Source organism: Erpetoichthys calabaricus, chromosome 1 (assembly GCF_900747795.2).
Source record: "Erpetoichthys calabaricus chromosome 1, fErpCal1.3, whole genome shotgun sequence".
Lineage (NCBI taxonomy): Eukaryota > Metazoa > Chordata > Cladistia > Polypteriformes > Polypteridae > Erpetoichthys > Erpetoichthys calabaricus.
Genome location: NC_041394.2, coordinates 343,095,982 through 343,118,488, shown reverse-complemented (window position 1 = coordinate 343,118,488; position 22,507 = coordinate 343,095,982). Strand labels below are relative to the sequence as shown.

Here is a 22,507-nt window from a genome sequence, read left to right as displayed (position 1 = left end):
ATGATGTAGAACATGAGATTCTTGCAAGACACGCCCTATTTACAACCAAATAAGAGCATGGGCAATGTCGTGTTTTGGCTTTGAGTACACACAGATCCAGTGCTCTCAGCGCATATAAAGCGTATAAGGACAATACGTTATAGACGAAATGTAGACGACTAAGTGAAGAAGAAAGCAGCGTGGAAAAAAGAGACTCAAAAGCGTTGAAGAGACAAAAAAGAAAAAGAATAATCTAGGTGCAAATTCAGAAAATAAGGAAAGTAATTATCAGCCCGGACCAAGTGGAACTGAAAAAAAAAGCACGTCCAATCCGGACATTGGCACTATACACGTGCAGAGCAGGTTAGAGATTATGAAAGCAGTGGAATTCGAAAGGCTCAAAAAAAAAAAAAAAAAAAAAAAACCTTGGCACGATACACATGTGGAGAAAGTTAAAGAATATGAAAGTAGGAAAATTAAAAAGTATAAAAAAAAAAAGAAGGTAAAGATCACAGTAGCGCAAACAAATGGAAATTATTACTCGAAAAAGGGAAAATAATCATCATGGACCAGGGGGGTACGTCGCTTAAATCATCCGAGATCAGATGCCTCATCTTGGATGAGTTAATGCCGGTGAAACTCATCCGGGATAAGTCGGTTTTTCAAACGCAGCCATGTAGTAGATTAGTCGAGCTGGATCTAATCATCTGAGATGAATGCGCGCGCCCGCGCTGTTTGAAAAGCCCATATATATTGAGTCTAGAAAACATGATCAGCAAGTCTTTGATAGGCTGTAACAAAATGACGAAAGAACAGGCGCATTTTTTTTCCACACAAGCGGAGCAAAACCTTTCATTCGAAGGACATGAAGAATTTCAAGATTTAATATGTACAAGGGATAACACTGAAAAAGCAGCCCAAACCAGAAAAGACGGCTGGCAAAAAGTGGCCGACAAATTAAATGCGTGTGCATTGCACTTACTGAAAGCAGCGTTTCATTTCCTATGTGTCAGATTAATTATTATTTAATATGTCATAATTCCAGATCAAACGTGAGCACAAGGAGAACACGGGAACAGGTTAAAGTGAAGTACAAAAATATACTTCAAACTGGTAAAAATTAGTATATAACTATTTAAAGATTTGTTGACATAAATAATCATATATAATGTAAAGAACATTAATTTTAAAGCCAATAAGAAGGCAGACCAGCAAAAAACAGGTGGAGGTCCATGTGGTCCAGACCTAACCCCTGCAGAAGAGTTGGCTCTCCAGCAAAATGCCCATCGCCCTGTTTCTGAGGGCATTCCAGGGGGAAGCTCCTCCTCAGAACCAGTGGCAGGATGCATTGGTCACTTCATTTCAGGTAAAGGATGGTCATTGCATATATTTGTCCTCAATGTGTTCCACAGGTAGATTCCATATAGCCCTCTTTTTTTGTTGGGTCAGTTGCAGGGAACGTCATATCCCTAGAACCTGTGTCTGACTAACGAGATATTGACGAAGGTCAAATATTTAATGAAGACACTGTGTCTGATTATTCATCAGGAGGAGAGGTACATTTTCCAAATAATGTTTGATCAAACTCCACTCTGATCAGTCCCATGAGCCCCAATCACATTTGGAAATCCTGGGTAATGAGAATGTTAGGCTGATTGTGAGATTCTTTACAGAACTGTGGGTGTTTTTGCCTGTGTATTACCTACCTGCAATGGCATGAAACGCCTCTTTTGTCTGCACACGCAGGTGTCCAGGAAACACAATGAAAACCCAAAGGAAATATTTCAGAGCCAAACAGACTTTACGAATTGCCTGGCAAACTGCACTTTTAGTTAGATTTTCCACATTGCCTACAGTATATAAAAAAGTGCCGCTTGCAAAAAACCTCAAAGCAATGCATACTGTCTGTGTGGTTGTGAGAGCCCGACTTCACCGAGTTTAACTTTGAATATAAGGTCCTAATAAATCTTTGAGGTACAATATTCCCCCTCAGCTAAAGCGGTATCTTTCGAAAAGAATTTCCTCCGGGAACAATAAAGGATCTTGCCGATCGTGCAAAACCCTCTCTATATGAAATTCTCTTCTTATAATTTGCATACCGATATCAATTGGTCGCTCATTCATGAACGGTGAAGCCATGACTGAATGAATTCCACGCATTGACACTGATTAAGTGTGTGAGCTAATCCTTGTTTACATCGAGCAAACCTTCTCTGAGCAGGTTTGAGGATTAGGATGTGTTGCTATGACAACACTTCCAGCAAGAGTTTCGAAAAACCGACAGATCCAGGATCAGGCCAAATCATCAACAATTACATCTGGCTAAATGACTAATCCACGTACGAAAAATACCCCCCTGGTGCCATTGAAACAAAAGCAGGACAGAGCAAGGTCAGAAATAAAAGACAGAGTAGAAAACAAAGTAAAACGTCATAAAGTAGTTAAAAGACAAAAGTGCCAAACACATGCAGAGCAGGTTAGAGATAATGAAAACTGGAATTCAAAAGACTCAAAAAAAACGTAGGCGTGAAACACATGCAGAGCAACATACAGAATATGAAAGCAGAAAAAAAGGACAGTGTCAAAACAAAGAAAGTAAACATCATATTAGCACAAAGAAAGAGAAATTATTACTCGGAGAAATAATGAAAAGGCAAACAGAGATCGAATATATGGACATAAGTGATATATCTGAAGTACGTAAATATTGTAAGGCTTTGAAGTTTAAGTCAAGAGAATTTCAAAAACGGAGTTTACCTCACATGCATTTATTGGTTACTTTGCAAAAAAAATTATTAACTGCTGATGATGTCGATCGTTTTGTCTGTGCTGAAATTCCAAACAGAGAAACCTATCCTGAATTATGGTACAAAGTCATTAAACACATGTCTCACTGACCTCATTAAAACGATTCAGCACATTGGGACTCGAAAGATTCCAAATATTGTTTTTACAGAAGTTCAGAAATAAAAGTGAAACTAATGAAATAGAAACAATTCAAAGAAAAAAAAATCTTAAAAGATGGAGATCACCTGTTGGATCCACCAGTTGTATCTGGGACATTCTGCATTTAAACAAAAGGAGCAAAATGAAGAGGGGAGGTGAAGAGAAAGAGAGAGGAAGGAAAAGAATCATTTTACGCATATTTCAACTCAATTCCGAACATCGTACCACTCCACCACTTCCTTCTTCAGGATCTGGATTATTAACACAACAGCCAGCACTGAGAAACCTTGGGCTTTGGACTTTTGCCTGCCACTGCCGAGGACACTTACGGTGAGGTTTTTTTTTTTTTTTTTTATGGTCGGGAGGAAGCAAGATTTCAAACCAGCCAATATCTAACGTTTGCTGGACTTTATTAGCTTTTGAACTCCTCTGTTATTTTCATTTCAACCACCATTTATCATTTAATCTGTGTTTGTGTTTGTTCAGTTATTGTTTAGGGGCAAGGGAGGGTTCTTTGTAAACATTTGTATATCCATGTCTTATATAATAATTAGTCACTGGTGTCATTGGGATAGTGGTGTTTTGTGCACACACACACACTATATATATATATATATATATATATATATATAATATTCGTCTGTCCACTGTTGGTTTGTTATTTTGTTGTGTCGGGAAAAATAAGACGATGTGTAGGCGGTTTGACTTGTTACTAGATAAAGAAGCCTCGGGTTATCCAAGGAATCACCTTGGTAGTGTAGTGGCCATTCTGGGTAAGGGATCGGCCTTTACAAGACGTAGTGCTAATATTGTCCTTAATGATCCTTCCTTCTATAATTCATTTGGACTGACAGTAATTCAGCTAACATCACATTATAATGTGACCTTGAGAGATGCTCTGGATGCAGTGGCTCCTCTTAAAATAAAAAATGATCAAAGCACATAGACACTCTCCCTGGTTTAATGAAAACACTCAAGCTCTTAAATTAGAGTGTCGAAAACTGGAGCACAGATGGAGAACAACAAAGCTACATGTCTTTAAAACTGCATGGACAGAGAGTGTTAAAAAATATAAAAAGCTCTCTTTAAAGCTCGCTCAGAATACTATTCTACAATAATACAGTTAGGTCCATAACTATTTGGTAGAGACAATTTTTTTTCTAATTTTGGTTCTGTACATTACCACAATGAATTTTAAAATAAACAAAACAGATGGAGTTGAAGTGCAGACTTTCAGCTTTAATTCAGTGGGGTGAAAAAAACAAATTGCATAAAAATGTGATACAACTAAAGCATTTTTTTAACACAATCCCTTCATTTCAGGGGCTCAAAAGTAATTGAACAATTGACTCAAAGGCTATTTCATAGGCAGGTGTAGGCAAGTCCGTCGTTATGTTATTATCAATTAAGCAGATAAAAGGCCTGGAGTTGATTTGAGGTGTGGTGCTTGCATCTGGAAGATTTTGCTGTGAACAGACAACATGCGGTCAAAGGAGGTCTCCATATCGGTGAAAGAAGCCATCCTTAAGCTGCGAAAACAGAAAAAACCCATCCGAGAAATTGCTACAATATTACGAGTGGCAAAATCTACAGTTTGGTACATCCTGTGAAAGCAAGCAAGCACTGGTGAACTCAGCAACGCAAAAAGACCTGGACGTGCACGGAAGACAACAGTGGTGGATGATCGTAGAATCATTTCCATGGTGAAGAGAAACCCCTTCACAACAGCCAACCAAGTGAACAACACTCTCCAGGGGGTAGGCGTATCGATATCCAAGTCTACCATAATGAGAAGACTGCATGAAAGTAAATACAGAGGGTGCACTGCAAGGTGCAAGCCACTCATAAGCCTCATGAATAGAAAGGCTAGATTGGACTTTGCTAAAGAACATCTAAAAAAGCCAGCACAGTTCTGGAAAAACATTCTTTGGACAGATGAAACCAAGATCAACCTCTACCAGTATGGAGAAGGTGTGGAACAGCTCATTATCCAAAGCATACCACATCATCTGCAAAACACGGTGGAGGCAGTGTGATAGCTTGGGCGTGCATGGCTGCGAGTGGCACTGGGACACTAGTGTTTATTGATGATGTGACACAGGACAGACGCAGCTGAATGAATTCTGAGGTGTTCAGAGACATACTGTCTGCTCAAATCCAGCTCAATGCAGTCAAACTGATTGGGCGGCGTTTCATGATACAGATGGACAATGACCCAAAACATACAGCCAAAGCAACCCAGGAGTTTATTACAGTAAAGAAGTGGAAAATTCTTGAATGGCATTTCACTTGTTGAAGACTAAACTTCACACAGAAAGGCCCACAAACAAACAGCAACTGAAAGCCGCTGCAGTAAAGGCCTGGCAGAGCATTAAAAATGAGGAAACCCAGCATCTGGTGATGTCCAGGAGTTCAAGACATCAGGCTGTCATTGCCAGCAAAGGGTTTTCAACCAAGTATTAGAAATGAACATTTTATTTCCAGTTATTTAATTTGTCCAATTACTTTTGAGCCCCTGAAATGAAGGGATTGTGTTAAAAAAATGCTTTAGTTGCCTCACATGTTTATGCAATCGTTTTGTTCACCCCACTGAATTAAAGCTGAAAGTCTGCACTTCAACTGCATCTGAGTTGTTTCATTTAAAATTCATTGTGGTAATGTACAGAACCAAAATTAGAAAAAAGTTGTCTCTGTCCAAATATTTATGGACCTAACTGTAGATAGCAATAATAAAAATCCTTGGGTACTGTTTAGAACAGTTGCTAAATTAACAAATGAGAATTCAGATCTACAGTGCAAAATACTAAAAGATATTAGCATTACAGACTTTATGAAATTCTTCAATGAGAAAATTTAAAATACAAGATCCCACATCTCAGCATCACAGTACAAACCGCATACTAGCTTGGCAGGCCCTGTTTCACATTGCATTCAGCACTTTAGTAATTTTAATTCTGTAACTGAGCAGGAAGTCTTAACTTTAATTTCTAAAATGAAGCCCACTACTTGTTCCCTAGATCCAGTGCCAACAAAATTAGTAAAAGTGCAATGGATTTTCTTGCAGCACCTATTCTAAACATTATCAATAGTTCATTATTGCATGGCACAGCAGCTGATGCACTTAAAGTGTCAGTCATTAAACCATTACTTAAAAAGTCAGACCTAGACCCACACATACTAAATAATTATAGGCCTATTTCAAATGTACTCTTTATCTCTAAAATACTAGAAAAAGTAGTCGCCAATCAGCTTCAGTCACACCTTACGCATTACAATTTATCTGAAAAATTCCAGTCTGGTTTCCGCACTGGTCATAGTACAGAAATGGCCCTAACACGAGTTGTAAACGACATTCTGATATCCTCTGATGAAGGAAACTCCACTGTAATTATGTTGTTATACTTAAGTGCAGCATTTGATGCCATCGACCATTCTGTTTTACTGCACAGGCTAGAAAATGAGGTTGAGCTCACAGGCACTGTGCTCGCTTGGTTTAGTTGTTATTTATCAAATCAATTCCAATATGTACAGAAATGTACTGACAGTACTCCATCATTATACACAGAAGTTCAATATGGTGTCCTGCAGGGCTCAGTACTGGGACCTTTACTGTTTTTACTTTACATGCTTCCACTGGGATCTCTCATTAGGAAACATAATGTAAATTTTCACTCATATGCAGATGACACTCAGTTATACATTTCATTTAGATCAAATGAAGTTTCTCCGATGTTGTCTTTAATTAGTTGTGTTAGTGAATTATAGGAGTGGATGGATGAGAGCTACTTGTCTTTAAACACAGATAAAACAGAGATGTTAATTGTTGGAGGGAATGACGCTGATCACAACAATATTTTGTTATCATTTAACGCAGTTGGAATCACCATTAATTTTACTGAATCAGCCCGCAATCTGGGAGTTATCTTTGACTCTAGCATGGCATTTAAAGTGCACATTACAAAGTTGTCCAAATCATGTTTCTTCCATCTTAAAAATGTTGGGAAATTAAGGCGCTTTCTAAATAAACAGGATTCTGAGAAATTAATTCATGCATTTATTAATAGTAGGATTGACTACTGCAATGCGGTGTTCACTGGATGTTCAAACTGTTCTTTATACAGCCTCCAGTTAATCCAAAATGCTACTGCAAGAATTATTACAAGAACAAGAAAATACGAACACATAACTCCAGTTCTTAAATCCTTACACTGGCTCCCAGTTAAGTTTAGGGCAGAGTTTAAAATTCTCCTTTTAACATATAAAGTATTAAATGGCCAAGGTCCGGCTTACTTGTCTGAACTTATCATGACTTACAAACAAGAGCGCACATTAAAGATCTCAAGATGCCAGTCTACTTATGATTCCAAGGATTAATAAAATAACAGTGGGAGATCAAGCTTTTAGTTACAGGACCCCTAAACTGTGGAGTGGTCTGCCTGCTACTATAAGAATTCACTGTCTTAATCTTCTTTATTTATTTATCTGGTTGTACAATGCTATATACTGTATACGCTGCCGTTCTTTAGTATATTCTGTAAGTGCCTTGAGCATGGGAAAGACGCTATATAAATAAAATGTATTATTATTATTATTAATGATGCTCCTTCGGTCTCAGCTTTGAAATCCCAGCTGAAGAGTCACTACTTCAGTTTAGCATATCCTGACTAGAGCTGCTGATTAACTGTATAGACAGAATCTCTGTTGTTAGTCATTAGCACGAAAACATAAGTAACATGATAGTTATAATTGAATACTAACCCTCACCTATTCTGTTTCTCTTCTTGGTACTCAAATGTGGCACTTGGTGCCACGGCCCACCTGCCAAATTGTTTTGCCTGCCTAAGGTAAAGTCATCCCTGATGGAGGATCACAGGAATCGTGGGGTAGAGGGGTCATTTGATCGGATTGGCTGGCCCAGCATTGTTTTAGCTGTGGAATGGCCAAATGGGGGAGGAAGCTTGATGGCTGAGGTCTCCAGGACTCTAAACAAATCCAAGTCATATTATGTGATATAATCTACTGTTAAATTCTACTTCGTACTTCTAAAATTTTTATTTTTATACTGTATTGAGGATTTGTTCTGTTCTGTGTATTGTATTGACCCCCTTCTTTTTGACACCCACTGCATGCCCAACCTACCTGGAAAGGGGTCTCTTTTAGAACTGCCTTTCCCAAGGTTTCTTCCATTTTTTCCCTACAATTTTTTTGGGAGTTTTTCCTTGTCTTCTTAGAGAGTCAAGGCTGGGGGGCTGTCAAGAGGCAGGGCCTGTTAAAGCCCATTGTGGCACTTCTTGTGTGATTTTGGGCTATACAAAAATAAATTGCATTGTATTGTATTGTAATTGGTAGGGAGTTCAGATAGCCTTGAACTTTTTTTTTTCTTTTTTTTTGATAAGTCCTGCTTATCACAGTGACATTGGCACTGGTTTTACTCCATAACTGCTTCATCTCTAGATTACATTTCTTGATGCTTGGTTATTGTTTCTTTTCATTCAGAGTATGGAGTAATCACTTAGAGCTTAAACTTTGATAACCTATGCTTTATGAGATTGTTTTTCTGGATTCCAAGCATCTGTTTATCTGTCTATTTGAACTGATGTACCCCAAGTGATTAATACCTCCTCATTTTCTATTATTCCAGCTGGAATGTGTTTTCTCCAGTATGAATTCTACTGTGTCTCTGAAGATTACTCTTGTGACAGAATTGTTTGCCACATTCATTACAGCAATATGGCTTTTCTCCAGTGTGAATTCTGTGGTGTTTTTAAAGATTACTCTTCAGATAGAATTGTTTGCCACATTCATTACAATTCTTTTGTGGTCCTGAAGATGACTTCTGAGAAAAAATTGTTTGCCACATTCATTACAGAAATAAGGCTTCTCTCTTCTGTGAATTCTTGCGTGACTCCGAAGACATCTCCAGTCAGAGAATTGCTTGTCACATTATGAACAGCAATATGGCTTCTCTCCAGTGTGAATTCTAATGTGCCTCTGAAGACCCCTCCTTTCCCAAACTTGTTTGCCACATTCAGAACAGCAATGTGGCTTTTCTTCTGTGTGAATTCTTTTGTGTTTCTGAAGAGCACTTACGCCACCAAATTGTTTGTCATATTCCAAGCAGCAGTATGACTTCTCCCCATGTGAGTTCTAATGTGTCTCTGAAGAGCAGTCTTGTAGCACACTTGTTTGATGCAAAACCTCTGTGTGACACACTAGCACTGAGAACTTTCAGTCAATGAACTATTCAGCAGGAGTGTGTCAAGAAACATGACCAGGGCTCCTTTATTCTAACAGCAGTACAGCTCCATAGCACCTCACCGAGACTGGGACTAACAAGTCGGATGTCTTCTTTCTTTTTAATTTTCTTACTTTTTAGTCATTCTGGTTGTGTTTTCAGACCATAGTGTGTGTGTATATTTATTTATTTGTCTTTTTCCAGAAGCTCTTTAGATAAAATTTCCCCAGTGGACAAATAAAGATCTATCTGTCTCTCTATCTATCTAATAAATGAAAGATATAGAGAAACTCACTTCTACATTAGCCATTTGCTTTACAGCCAAATAAACATTTACACACATTATGGTCTGAACACACAACAGAATGACTAAAAAGGACCAACTGGAGGTAATTACCTGCCAGGCCAGGGGGTGGCGAGGTGCACTAAACCTACCTCTGTTATCTCTGCAGGCCAAATATGGGAAAAACCTGCCTGATTTAACTTCACTTCCGGTTCCAGTCCCCAGACTGACATCACTTCTGGTTACAACCAGATGACATCACTTCCATCTTTCAGCTTGTAAAGCCGCCATCTTTCCTTAACTATTCAGTTCAGCTCAGGACTCAAAACAGTGCACATGAGTGCTGTGTCAACACCCTTTTGCAGCCAGGGACAATATATGGGTGGCTGCCCCAAACCTTTTTGCGTGTGTCAAGGCTATTCATTTCACAATATACAATACAGGAATAAATTTGGCTAACAGTTTAGTTGAAGGGTGTCTACATGGAGATAAATAACACATGGATAGATTATTGAACAACATTTATTATTTAAGAAACAATATTTGATCATTTCATAATAATATCATTCACAACGTGATATAGATGTTTTATAAAGTAGTTACCATTGCACTGAATTAAAACAAGGTTCCCCATAATGTGATGTGGCGATACACGTGTTAGTTACATTATGGTGAATTCTGAATGCCTGCAGTGCCATGAAAACCTTTTTTTTTTTTTAAAAAAAAAAAAAGAGCGATGATATTCTGTTCTACATCTTCTAGATGGGCGGCATAGTGGCGCAGTGGTAGAGCTGCTGCCTCACAGTAAGGAGACCTGGGTTCGCTTCCCGGGTCCTCCCTGCATGGAGTTTGCATGTTCTCCCCGTGTCTGCATGGGTGTCATCTCACAGTTCAAAGACATGCAGGTTAGGTGTATCGGCGATCCTCAATTGTCCCTACTGTGTGTTTGGTGTGTGGGTGTGTGTGCCCTACGGTGGGCTGGTGCCCTTCCTGGGATTTGTTCCTGCCTTGCGCCCTGTGTTGGCTGGGATTGGGTCCAGCAGAACCCGTGACCCTGTAGTTAGGATATAGTGGGTTGGATACTGACTGGCTGATTGACGTCTTCTAAATACAGATGTTAACTGTTTGGTACTAATCAAGTATTTCTTCTTTAATATCATTCCATGCTTATGCATATGTTATGAAGGCTTCCTCCAAACAAAGTTTTACTGAACTTTGTCACTTTATATTGATGTTCTCCATGCACGTTTAAGTAATCACTAAAAATGCCACCACTTCAAATATATCAGCGCACACTAATTCAGTCAAGATAAAATTGATATTGAATCAAATTGGGACATCAGTGCAAATATCCAGCCCTAATAATTAGGGTGGGAAATGACATTTTATCAAGTACATTTTGGGAGTTATGCCCTTTGTGCAACCCAACAAGCCTGTGTGCTGGAGATTGAGTTTGTTGCTTTTCACTTCTGCCCCGAAGTTCGCTCTTTCTCCTCCACACTTCATGCAGATGCAGACTTCTGTCCTTTTATTCACTTCTGATCCTTCATGATTAACCTTATACTCCTATCTTGAAACACTCCTTGGTTGGGTGTGAATGTAAACAGGGCAGGTGTATTTGACTACTTGTGGAGTAAGAGAATGGATGTGGCTCTTAGACAAGATGAGGCTTTTACAAAATACTAGGGTTTAGCCTGAACTCTTACATTCACACTCGCTCACTCAGTCCTATACTCACCAGAGGCATTTCTCTTAAATGTATCTGCATTTAAAAATGACACCTTAGAGAATAAGATCAACCAAACGGAGATGAAATAATGAAAAAATGGCCTCAACACCACCACTTCAGCCTGAATGAATGCAAACCGATGAACTCTGATGGGTTATTTTTACAAAACGCTCTTCACAGAGTAAACTCATGGTGCTTACTAGTGATGCCACTGATCTAAACCACACAATTTTTACCCCAAATATATTGATCAGTGACCAATAACTTGGACTATTTCAAACAACAATTTTTCAGCCTTTGCTTTTCAGAGCTTTATAGTAATTTATTTGTATTATTTCCTTAAACAAGGTATTATAGTATTTAAGAAGTGCACGTGTAGTTCTGCTGTCAAACATTCCTGTAAAGGGAGAGCAGCCAGTCAGACTTTAGAAGAGAGAGAAGACCAAACTATTGACTTTTAGGTAAAGAAAGTAGAGGAATAAACTAAGAAACAGGAACGTGAGGAGTCGACCAGAGCATGGAGAGCAACAGCAGAAGTAGACATGTATGTTGTGTGGCTGAACTTGGTATGGAAGAAAAGACAGACATTAAGAGTGAAGCTCCGTTAATGAGGGCAGAGCTTTTCATTTTGTTTTTTAATTAAAACAGACACTCTCTGTCTGAGTGTAGAAGGTGAGCAACCTTGTGTTTAGTACAGCAGCTCACATTTCAAATTACAAAAAGAATACATGAAGAATTTGCCCTCACTGCTTAGTAAACAATAGGCTCAAAATTTATTAGAACTGTGGCTTCAAATTATGAAAAGCTTTATATTTTTATGTATGCTATATGTATTATGCATAAATATTTCCTGTACACGTATTACTTGAACATATTTTAAGGAAATTTTATTTACTTTAGATTTTTATGGTAACTGAACAATAAACCTACAGTCTATGTCATTATGTTAAGAAAAAAACAGGTAGCATCTGTGGTCTGTGGTTTAGTTGTAAAACACCAAAGTTAACTCTTTAATGGAGAACATAAGACTTCTAGATGACTGGCTATGAAAGAGCTAAAATAAAATAAAAACAAAAAAACCATAAAATCATAAATCAACCAATTCCAGTAACATGAAGTTAATGATCCACATCAGCCCTAAAAATCTGATCAGAGCATCTTTTGTTCCCCAGTGCTTACACACATTTACAACTACAATGTACTACCTGCAAATTATTTAAATAAATAAATAAATAAATAAATAAATAAAATGTTTTTACAAAATTAATTTGAACGGATCACAACAACGTCCCTTTTAGTGGTTAAAAAAAAAAAATACATATATATTGCTAGTGAGCAAAAAAGGAAACGAAAAGAAAAACTCCATTCGACAAATTTAACAGAGGAAACGAAACTTTGGGGTTGTAAGCGGTCAGTTAGTAATAAACAAAGTCATCCCCTAGCCTAGCCCACCCAGACACCTTACAATATCATAAATATACGTTGGACAGTCTGATAGGAGACTTGAATTCTTTCAAAATTAAATCCCAGAATCTCTGATGTTAATTTAACAAACACAAATGACTCTCACACTGCCCCAAAACAGTTCACCATGCGCTTGCTATGTCAGCAGTTTACTTAAATGAATTAGTAATTTACTTACATCAATCAGTTGCAAGTAGTGCAGAACGCAGCAGCCAGAATCTTAACTAGAAAAAGAAAAGTTTGAGCGCGTCTCAACAGTTTTAGCGTCACTGCACTGCTAACCCATGTCATTTAGAATTTACTTTGAAATACTACAATACTAATGGTTTATAAAGCCTTATGTAATCTTGTTCCATCCTCTATATTGGAATGCCCACCACCTTATACTCCAAGTCGTAACCTCAGATCCTTGAATGGTGGTCTGCTTATTATTCCAAAAGCCAAGCTTAAAAGAGGTGGTGAGGTGTCCTTTTGCTGTTATGCACCTAAAATCTGGAATAGTTTGCCAATAGAAATTCACCAAGCTAACTCTGCGGGGGGGGAAAAAAACTGCTAAAAACTCATTATTTTAATATGGCTTTTTCACAGCTACATTTTAGTGGTATACTCAATAGAGTATATGGGCATAGAATTATCATATTCTTCAGGGATCTGCCATTTGTACTAATATTCAGGATTCTTGGTTATTTTCTCCGGCTCTTCTGTGTTGGTGATCTGCACCACCACCGCAACCACCTGACCAAGGCACCATGCAGCCCCCCGAAATGATGGAACGAAGGCCAGCGCCTCAGCTGTTCACGAGACCAACTCCATCAAATACCATCACGTGAATCATGGAATCTATGAGGTTTTGTTTAGGAATAAAAATGTTAGGTAGAATGCTCAGTTGGGGCTGGATGGACTATTGGCCTTGAAACTCCTACAGATTTTTTTCCATCCAGCCTAACTGGATTTTATTTTGTTTGTTTGTTTGTTTTTTTGTGTCCTCCAGGCCATCTGACCTTACCTTGTTGTGTTGTTACTTATCTCTTGATTATAAAAAAAAATCTTTGGGAGGGAGACGAGATGTGATCTTCTCGGAAGACAATTTGAAGTCCCGCGAAAGACACATTAACTTTCTCCCAGCTCTTAAAACAACGACAAGCAACAAGCAAAACACACAGCTCACCAGCAGCAGAAACCCAGCAGATGATCCGACCACATCTTCTTGTGTGTGTTCAGCCACCCTAACTCCCCACTCCCCCCACTTCACAATGCAAGCGGCATTGACGTGAAGTGGCAAAAGGACAGCTGCTGTACAGGCAGTGTGACAGCAACAGCAGCAGAAAGACAGCAGATGATCCGACAGCATCTCCTTAGCATGCGTTCAGCCCCCCCAGCCCCCCCCCCCTCACAATGTGAGCAGCGTTATATGTCCTGCGAGAGAGAGATTTAACCACGCCCAGGGCCAGAAATAAAGGACAGGTATTGTTCATACAACATCACGCGAGACATCTAACCTAGCAGTTGTTGGATTGCTTTTGGCAGACACACTTCATGTGCTCTCAGCTCTTAAAACAATGACAAACAACAAGCAAAACACACAGCTCGCCAGCAGCAGAAAGCCAGCAGATGATCCGACCGCTTCTCCTTAGCGTGCGTTCAGCCACCATAACCCCCCCTAAACCCCCCCCCCCTTCAGAACACAAGCAGCAGAGACACAAAGTGGCAAAAGGTCAGCTGCTGTACAGGCTTTGAAATGATCGGGCAGCAAGACAAGCAGAACACACAGCTCACCAACAGCAGAAAGACAGCAGATGATCCGACGGCATCTCCTTAACGTGCGTTCAGCCGCACCCCCTTTACAACACGAGTAGCGTTATACGCCCTGCGAGAAAGAGATGTAACCACGCTTGGGGCCAAAAATAAAGTGCATGTATTGTTTTTACAAAAGTTTTAAAGTAAAAGTGAAAATAATGCATATGTAACAATTCCCAAGAAAATAACAATCTCTTTAAATTGTATATCTGGTAAACCAAACCTGGGGGTGGGCAAGCAAAGCGAGCAGGGGGCAGAGCCCCCTAGTTCTTTAATATTATTGCTCATTTCTATTTGTTTTCTCTTCTTCTAAATTTCTTTTTGTCATCTCGTAAAGCAGTTTGGGCTACATTGCTGTATAAAAATGTACTATATAAATAAATGTTGCTGTTGTTAAAAACTGCCCCCACTTTTCACCATAAAAATATCATATATCACTGCAAGGTTTTACATAAATCACACATTTTTATTTCACACTTACTTTCTCCAGATTGCGGTGTGGGTGATGGCTGATCTTCCCGAGTTCTAACAGACGGCATTTCCTCAGTTCTCTTTGTGTCAGACTGTAATGATTCAGATGTCACCTTGAGGTCAGCACACTCCATACTTTTTTGTCTGTTTGTCTCAATGCTGACAGACGTTTCCTCAGCCTCTTCTTTAATGCCCACAGTTACCAGTTCATGATCCTCATCCTTAATGCTGGGACTCTCCTGTTTGAGGTGGACAGACTGCCATTCACAGTCCTCCTCTTCCTTCATATTTACAGCTGGTATCTCCATGGTCTTTATGTCAGCCTCACATATATGCTCTGTCACACCCAGCTTGGTGTTACTGTAAATGGCAGCTGCTTCTTCCCTTCTGTTGAAAGAACAGGATTTCATTCCATCAAAACTAAACAGAGCAGATCCAATAATATCTCTGTTTCTTTGGACAGCACTCCCTCTGTTAAAAATTACATCTGGTCAGACAGTTTAGAGCATTCACACTACAGCATATTAACCATAACTCTGTACTGCTCATATCTTATTAGTAAGTGTGTAGTTAAGGTTCAACAGGCTTGAGGAGGAACACCTCACATAGCACAGGGCCACCCAGTATTCACTATTTGCCTTATACTTATTGTCTTTACCAGTAGAAGTTCTGAATGGCAGGCTGCTGGACTTGCTTCATGTGTTATTTTAACTTAAGATGTGTTTGATGAATTTCTGGGACACCTTTGTGGAAACAAAGTAATAGCATGTAAAATATTCATGCAAATTTATAGTGTGAAAAAAAATTACTATGAAAATCCATCAGACCTTACTTTAGATGGCAACAATAAGAGCAGATACTATCTTTTATCAGGGTAAACTGTAGAATATGGGATGTACAATAAAATTAAAGCAGCCAATGTAAACAATTCAACAAGGGAGAAATGGGTAGGATTTGGAATTCTACTTCAAAGAACAACAAATCAAGTCAACTTCAATTTTATAGCACATTTTAAAAAAAAAAGTTGACCAAAATGCTGTACAGTTTCCTTAAACAAACCAATAGATATATACAGTGGGTATAGAAAAGAATCCCCCCTTCAAAATATTCCCTTTTTTTTGCTTTACAGTCTTAAATGAAAACACAAAAAACAATATTTTTTCCAGCTTTCCTTACTCAATGCAATCTAAAACATCTTGCTTGGTAGTGCAACTGACAGCAAACAGCTGACTATGGGTGGCAAGCCACTTTCAAAAGATCTCAGGGATAGAGTTGTGGACAGACATAAGGCAGGAGATGGATACAAAAAAATCTCAAAGGTGTCATCAATCCCAAGGAGCCCAGTAAAGTCCATAATAAAGAAGTGGCAAGTGTTTGGTACTACTAGGACCCATCCTGGATCTGGCCGTCCCTCTAAAATGGATAGAAGAGCAAGGAGGAAACTGGTAAGAGAGGCTACCAAGAGGCCAATGGCCACTTTGAAAGAGTTACAGGGTTTTATGGTAAAGAGTGGTCATTGTGTGCATGTGACAACAATTTCACAAGCGCTCCACAATTATGGCTTGTTCGGGAGGGTTAGAACAAAAGAAAAAGCCACTTTTCAACAAAGGCCACCTTAAGGCTCATTTGAGCTTTGCCAGAATGCACCCTGAAGATTCTGATGCCAAGTGGAAAAAGGTCTTATGGTCAGATGGGACCAAAATCAAAGTTTTTGGCCTCAATACCAAACGGTACACCAATGCAGCTCACCATCTACAATACACCATACCTACAGTAAAGCATGGAGGTGGCAGCATCCTCATTAGGGTAGAAGGAAAAATGGATGGGGCAAAATACCATCAAATTCTTGAAGAAAACCTGCTACCCCCTGCCAGAAAGCTGAAGATGGGCAGAGTGTTCACCTATCAACACGACAACGACCCGGACCACACAGCAAAACTGACCACACAGTGGCTGAAGGAGAAAAAAGTGAATGTCCTTGTGTGGCCCAGACCTAAATCACACTGAAAATCTGTGGAAAGATTAGAAGATAGCAGTCCACCAACGCTCACCATCCAATTTGACCAAACTTGAACAGTTAAACTGTAAAGAAGAGTGGGAGGCAAATACTAATAGCTCAATCTAGATGTGCAAAGCTGATAGAGAAGAATCCCAACAGACTCAAGGCTGTCATTAAAGCAAAAAGGGGGTTCAACAAAATATTGACATTGGGAGGTGATCCTTTATTAATCTTAGTATGTCTTGTTTTTGATTCTTTATAATTCTTCTGAACTTTAGCTGTGATATCTTTCACTTGGATGTTTTAGGTTGCGTCGAGTAAGTAAAGCTGGAAAGAAATATTTTTGTGTGTGTTTTCATTTAAGGCTGTAAAGCAAAAAAAAATGGAAATATTTCAAAGGGGGGATTCTTTTCTATACACACTGTAGACACAGTAAATAAATACCCAAAATATATAAATAAATTTAAAAAACATTACTCTCATTCAAGTTTAAAAAGCCAAGGCAAAAAAGGTAGGTTTTCAGACTGGCTTTACAAGTGACCATGGCTGGTGCTGACCTCGTATAAAAAGGTAGACTAATCCAAAGTTTAGGGGAAGGCACAGTCCCCATTCAGCTTAAGTCTCGACTTTTTGTCATGAACAGTAATTTTTGGTCAGATGACCTGAGTGACGCTAGTAGCTAGCTAGCTAGCTAGATAGCTAGATAGCTAGATAGCTAGATAGATAGATCTTTATTGTCATTGTCACTTTTACAAAGGAACAACGAAATTGAAGATAAGAGGGGGCTAAACCATTCAGAGACCTAAAAACAAACAATAACATTTTAAACTCAATCCTGTAGTGAGCAAGAAGGCAGTGAAGAGAAGCCACGACTGGTGTGATATGATTCTGTTAGCATTCTGGTCGCAGCGTTGTGAAGCAGCTGAAGACGAGTAAGGGATGACTGATTAACTCCAGAGTATAATGAGTTGTGATAGTTAAGCTGAGAAGAGACAAATGCAAGAAATACTTTTTGAAAATCACCTGCAGATAGAAAAGACTTGACTTTAGCGAGTACTCTGATAGAAACAGGCGTTAACAACGGAGTTCATTTGTTTATCAATTTGAGGGCATTACCAAAAATCACACCAAGATATTTTGTGAAGAGTTTACTGTAGGTTGTCAAGGGGCCAGGTTTACTTACAGGAGCACAAGAAAGATGAGAAGGTCCAAAACACACAAGCGCTGTTTTTTTTTTGTCATTTAAACTAAGAAAATTTAATGACATCCATATTTTAATGTCTTTCAGATATTCCAGTAAAGGTTTAAGAAAATTTGTTGTAATATGTTTTGGTGTGGGGCGGCACGGTGGCGCAGTGGGTAGCGCTGCTGCCTCGCAGTTGGGAGATCTGGGGACCTGGGTTCGATTCCCGGGTCCTCCCTGCGTGGAGTTTGCATGTTCTCCCCGTGTCTGCGTGGGTTTCCTCCGGGGCCTCCAGTTTCCTCCCACAGTGCAAAGACAGGCAGGTTAGGTGGATTGGCGATTCTAAATTGGCCCTAGTGTGTGATTGGTGTGTGGGTGTGTTTGTGTGTGTCCTGCGGTGGGTTGGCACCCTGCCCAGGATTGTTTCCTGCCTTGTGCCCTGTGTTGGCTGGGATTGGCTCCAGCAGACCCTTCAGCGGGTTGGAAAATGGATGGATGGATGGATGTTTTGGTGTAAGATATATCTGTGTATCATTTGCGTAACAATGGAAAGAATATTACGATTTTTAGAAATGGATCCGAAAGACAACATGTACAGTACAATGAAAAAATGAATAGGCCCAAGGACAGATCTCTGAGAGAACCCACAGGTGAGAAGGGCCGAGGAAGAGCAAGAAAGTGCCCAGGATGACTGAAAAGCTTCTGTCTGTGAGGTAAGACCTGAACTATTCCAAAGCAGCTCCTGCTCAAGATGGGTGATAAGGATATCATGGTCAACTGTATCAAATGTAGCAGTTAAATCTAACAGCAAAAAGAGAGCCTCAGAGTCACTTATTAAAAAGAGATCATTTAGAACCCTCAAAAGTGCGAACTCTGTGCTGTGGCAAGAAATAAAATTAGTTTAATATATTTAACAATTAGAGGACATTTTAGACAACTCAAGGGTTTGTACTCCATTACGCCAGTAGGTTACTTGCAGGGCTGCTCGCCTTTCCCATGAGAGTTTGCTGCCCCATTGGTGTGTTTCTGTTTAGGAGTCCAAGATAATCAGTTACAAGTAACAGGATGAATATTTGAGAAAACTGACACCGGACTAAATGACTGAATGCTTTTTACTAAGATCCAGTATTATTATTTTTTTAATATGTAGGGTTTGTGTTCACAGCAATTTGGACATTACAGTTTCTCTTTCCTGATGTTCTTTTGCCATCATGTTCCCTATGAACAGTGCTGGAGTTGTGTGTTTTCTACACCTCTTGCTTCTTTTATGTTGTTTTTCCCCCTTTGCAGATTATTTCTAGTATTTTATTTACCCACTGTGAAGTTTTAAAAAAATTGTTTCATTCAGTGTCTAAGATTCTATGAATCTCCTGCCAAAACCACTGTATGAATGTGATTCAATACATGCACCAGCATTTAAGTGCAGGAGTACTCAAATTATATGATATTTTTTATATCCTAAAGAGCATGTCATTCATTGTCAAGTCCCATATTCTATTAGTCCTTCCAGCTTTGGCATGGTACAATCTTGGATGTGTGTTGGTATCTTCATGCAGCACAAGGAAAGTAAGCCAACTGATTATTACTGCATTTGTACACATTGTTGGGTCTGCCTTGTCTGTGAAAATGATGTGAGCGAGCTGCCTTTAAGAGCTGAGCTCATCACTCACCGTTTGCTCTGTCCACAACGTGCCATTTCACATGATCTCCTTTCAAATGTCATCCAAGTTCTGTGAAAAACATTGCAATTTCATTTCAATGGAAATGATATTACTTTTTAAACTACTTCAAATGATGGGAGCACTGTCAGTTTTCCAGATTTATCTATTATTATCTTCATTAGGTGCTGTGAGACACTGTCAGTGATCATACGTGTGACAATTTTATAATTATTATTTTTTTGCTGTCTGCAGTAGTGAGACAACTGTTCACACCAGGGCAAGAATGTTCAGTAATGTCAACGACAATGGTAGGAGACCATTTGATGAGGTTAAAAGGATATGCAAATGTGGTCAAGAGGTTTTTTTTTTGTTGTTTTTAACTTCATAAACAACTAGCCATTCCCAGCGGGTCTGCCTGTGTAGAAGTGAAACAGGACAAACTTTAAAAATCAATAAACAAAAAAGTATTGCTAGCTAAGTGAACGCAAGGTACCCTCCAAAACACAGAGGTAGACCGACTCCCCACTCCTGATGTCACCCTTCACCCTCCCCTCGGCCCGCAGCCTCTCTCTCGGATTATCGCAAATATATCGCTCCTGCAAGTGAACTACGATTCTTAGCACAATGAGCGAAGTTGCAAAATCAACCAGAATGTTCAAGCAAATTCTAGAAAAAAAAAAAAAACAGATCTAAATCCATGAAGTAGTTCTCTTGTTCGTTAGTTAAGTGGATGTAAAATACACCCCAAGGCTGGGGCGGGAGTGAGGAGGGCCCCACCCCTCTCCCCTCAGCCTGCTGTGTCTGTCTTAGATTCGCGTAAATAAATCAGTACCACAAGCAAACTATGATACTTAGCACAATGAAAAAGGTCGCAAAATCAACCGGTATGTTCAAGCAAATTATAGAAAAAAAAAACCCCAATCTAAATCCGTTAAGTAGTTTGCTTGTGAAAAGCGGACAGACATACAGACGTTGGATTTTATATCTACTCTATATATATATATATATATATATATATATATATATATATATATATATATATATATATAGTGGTGTGAAAAACTATTTGCCCCCTTCCTGATTTCTTATTCTTTTGCATGTTTGTCACACAAAATGTTTCTGATCATCAAACACATTTAACCATTAGTCAAATATAACACAAGTAAACACAAAATGCAGTTTGTAAATGGTGGTTTTTATTATTTAGGGAGAAAAAAAAATCCAAACCTACATGGCCCTGTGTGAAAAAGTAATTGCCCCCTGAACCTAATAACTGGTTGTGCCACCCTTAGCAGCAATAACTGCAATCAAGCGTTTGCGATAACTTGCAATGAGTCTTTTACAGCGCTCTGGAGGAATTTTGGCCCACTAATCTTTGCAAAATTGTTGTAATTCAGCTTTATTTGAGGGTTTTCTAGCATGAACCGCCTTTTTAAGGTCATGCCATAGCATCTCAATTGGATTCAGGTCAGGACTTTGACTAGGCCACTCCAAAGTCTTCATTTTGTTTTTCTTCAGCCATTCAGAGGTGGATTTGCTGGTGTGTTTTGGGTCATTGTCCTGTTGCAGCACCCAAGATCGCTTCAGCTTGAGTTGACGAACAGATGGCCGGACATTCTCCTTCAGGATTTTTTGGTAGACAGTAGAATTCATGGTTCCATCTATCACAGCAAGCCTTCCAGGTCCTGAAGCAGCAAAACAACCCCAGACCATCACACTACCACCACCATATTTTACTGTTGGTATGATGTTCTTTTTCTGAAATGCTGTGTTCCTTTTACGCCAGATGTAACGGGACATTTGCCTTCCAAAAAGTTCAACTTTTGACTCATCAGTCCACAAGGTATTTTCCCAAAAGTCTTGGCAATCATTGAGATGTTTCTTAGCAAAATTGAGACGAGCCCTAATGTTCTTTTTGCTTAACAGTGGTTTGCGTCTTGGAAATGTGCCATGCAGGCTGTTTTTGCCCAGTCTCTTTCTTATGGTGGAGTCGTGAACACTGACCTTAATTGAGGCAAGTGAGGCCTGCAGTTCTTTAGACGTTGTCCTGGGGTCTTTTGTGACCTCTCGGATGAGTCGTCTCTGCGCTCTTGGGGTAATTTTGGTCGGCCGGCCACTCCTGGGAAGGTTCACCACTGTTCCATGTTTTTGCCATTTGTGGATAATGGCTCTCACCGTGGTTCGCTGGAGTCCCAAAGCTTTAGAAATGGCTTTATAACCTTTACCAGACTGATAGATCTCAATTACTTCTGTTCTCATTTGTTCCTGAATTTCTTTGGATCTTGGCATGATGTCTAGCTTTTGAGGTGCTTTTGGTCTACTTCTCTGTGTCAGGCAGCTCCTATTTAAGTGATTTCTTGATTGAAACAGGTGTGGCAGTAATCAGGCCTGGGGGTGGCTACGGAAATTGAACTCAGGTGTGATACACCACAGTTAGGTTATTTTTTAACAAGGGGGCAATTACTTTTTCACACAGGGCCATGTAGGTTTGGATTTTTTTTCTCCTTAAATAATAAAAACCATCATTTAAAAACTGCATTTTGTGTTTACTTGTGTTATATTTGACTAATGGTTAAATGTGTTTGATGATCAGTAACATTTTGTGTGACAAACATGCAAAAGAATAAGAAATCAGGAAGGGGGCAAATAGTTTTTCACACCACTGTATATACAAAATCCTAAGCCTTAAAGTGCAACGATTTTGTGCAACGATTTTATGTGATGCTTAATGTCACGTTTTTTGTCACACTTTAAATTGGC

At 39.2% G+C, this 22,507-nt stretch overlaps 1 protein-coding gene across 3 annotated transcripts in view; it reads right to left on the bottom strand.

The window, feature by feature from the left end:
* Positions 1 to 22,507, bottom strand: part of LOC114664931 (gastrula zinc finger protein XlCGF57.1-like) — a 607,208-nt gene that overhangs the window by 305,835 nt on the left and 278,866 nt on the right. For all 3 annotated transcript variants that reach the window (XR_007934567.1, XM_051925410.1, XM_028819251.2), the window contains exon 2: positions 14,915 to 15,291. Coding sequence is in view for 2 of the 3 variants with exons in the window: in XM_028819251.2 (XP_028675084.1) it covers positions 14,915 to 15,291 (377 nt within the window). In the remaining variant the exon portion in view is untranslated. The remainder of the gene's footprint in view (positions 1 to 14,914; positions 15,292 to 22,507) is intronic.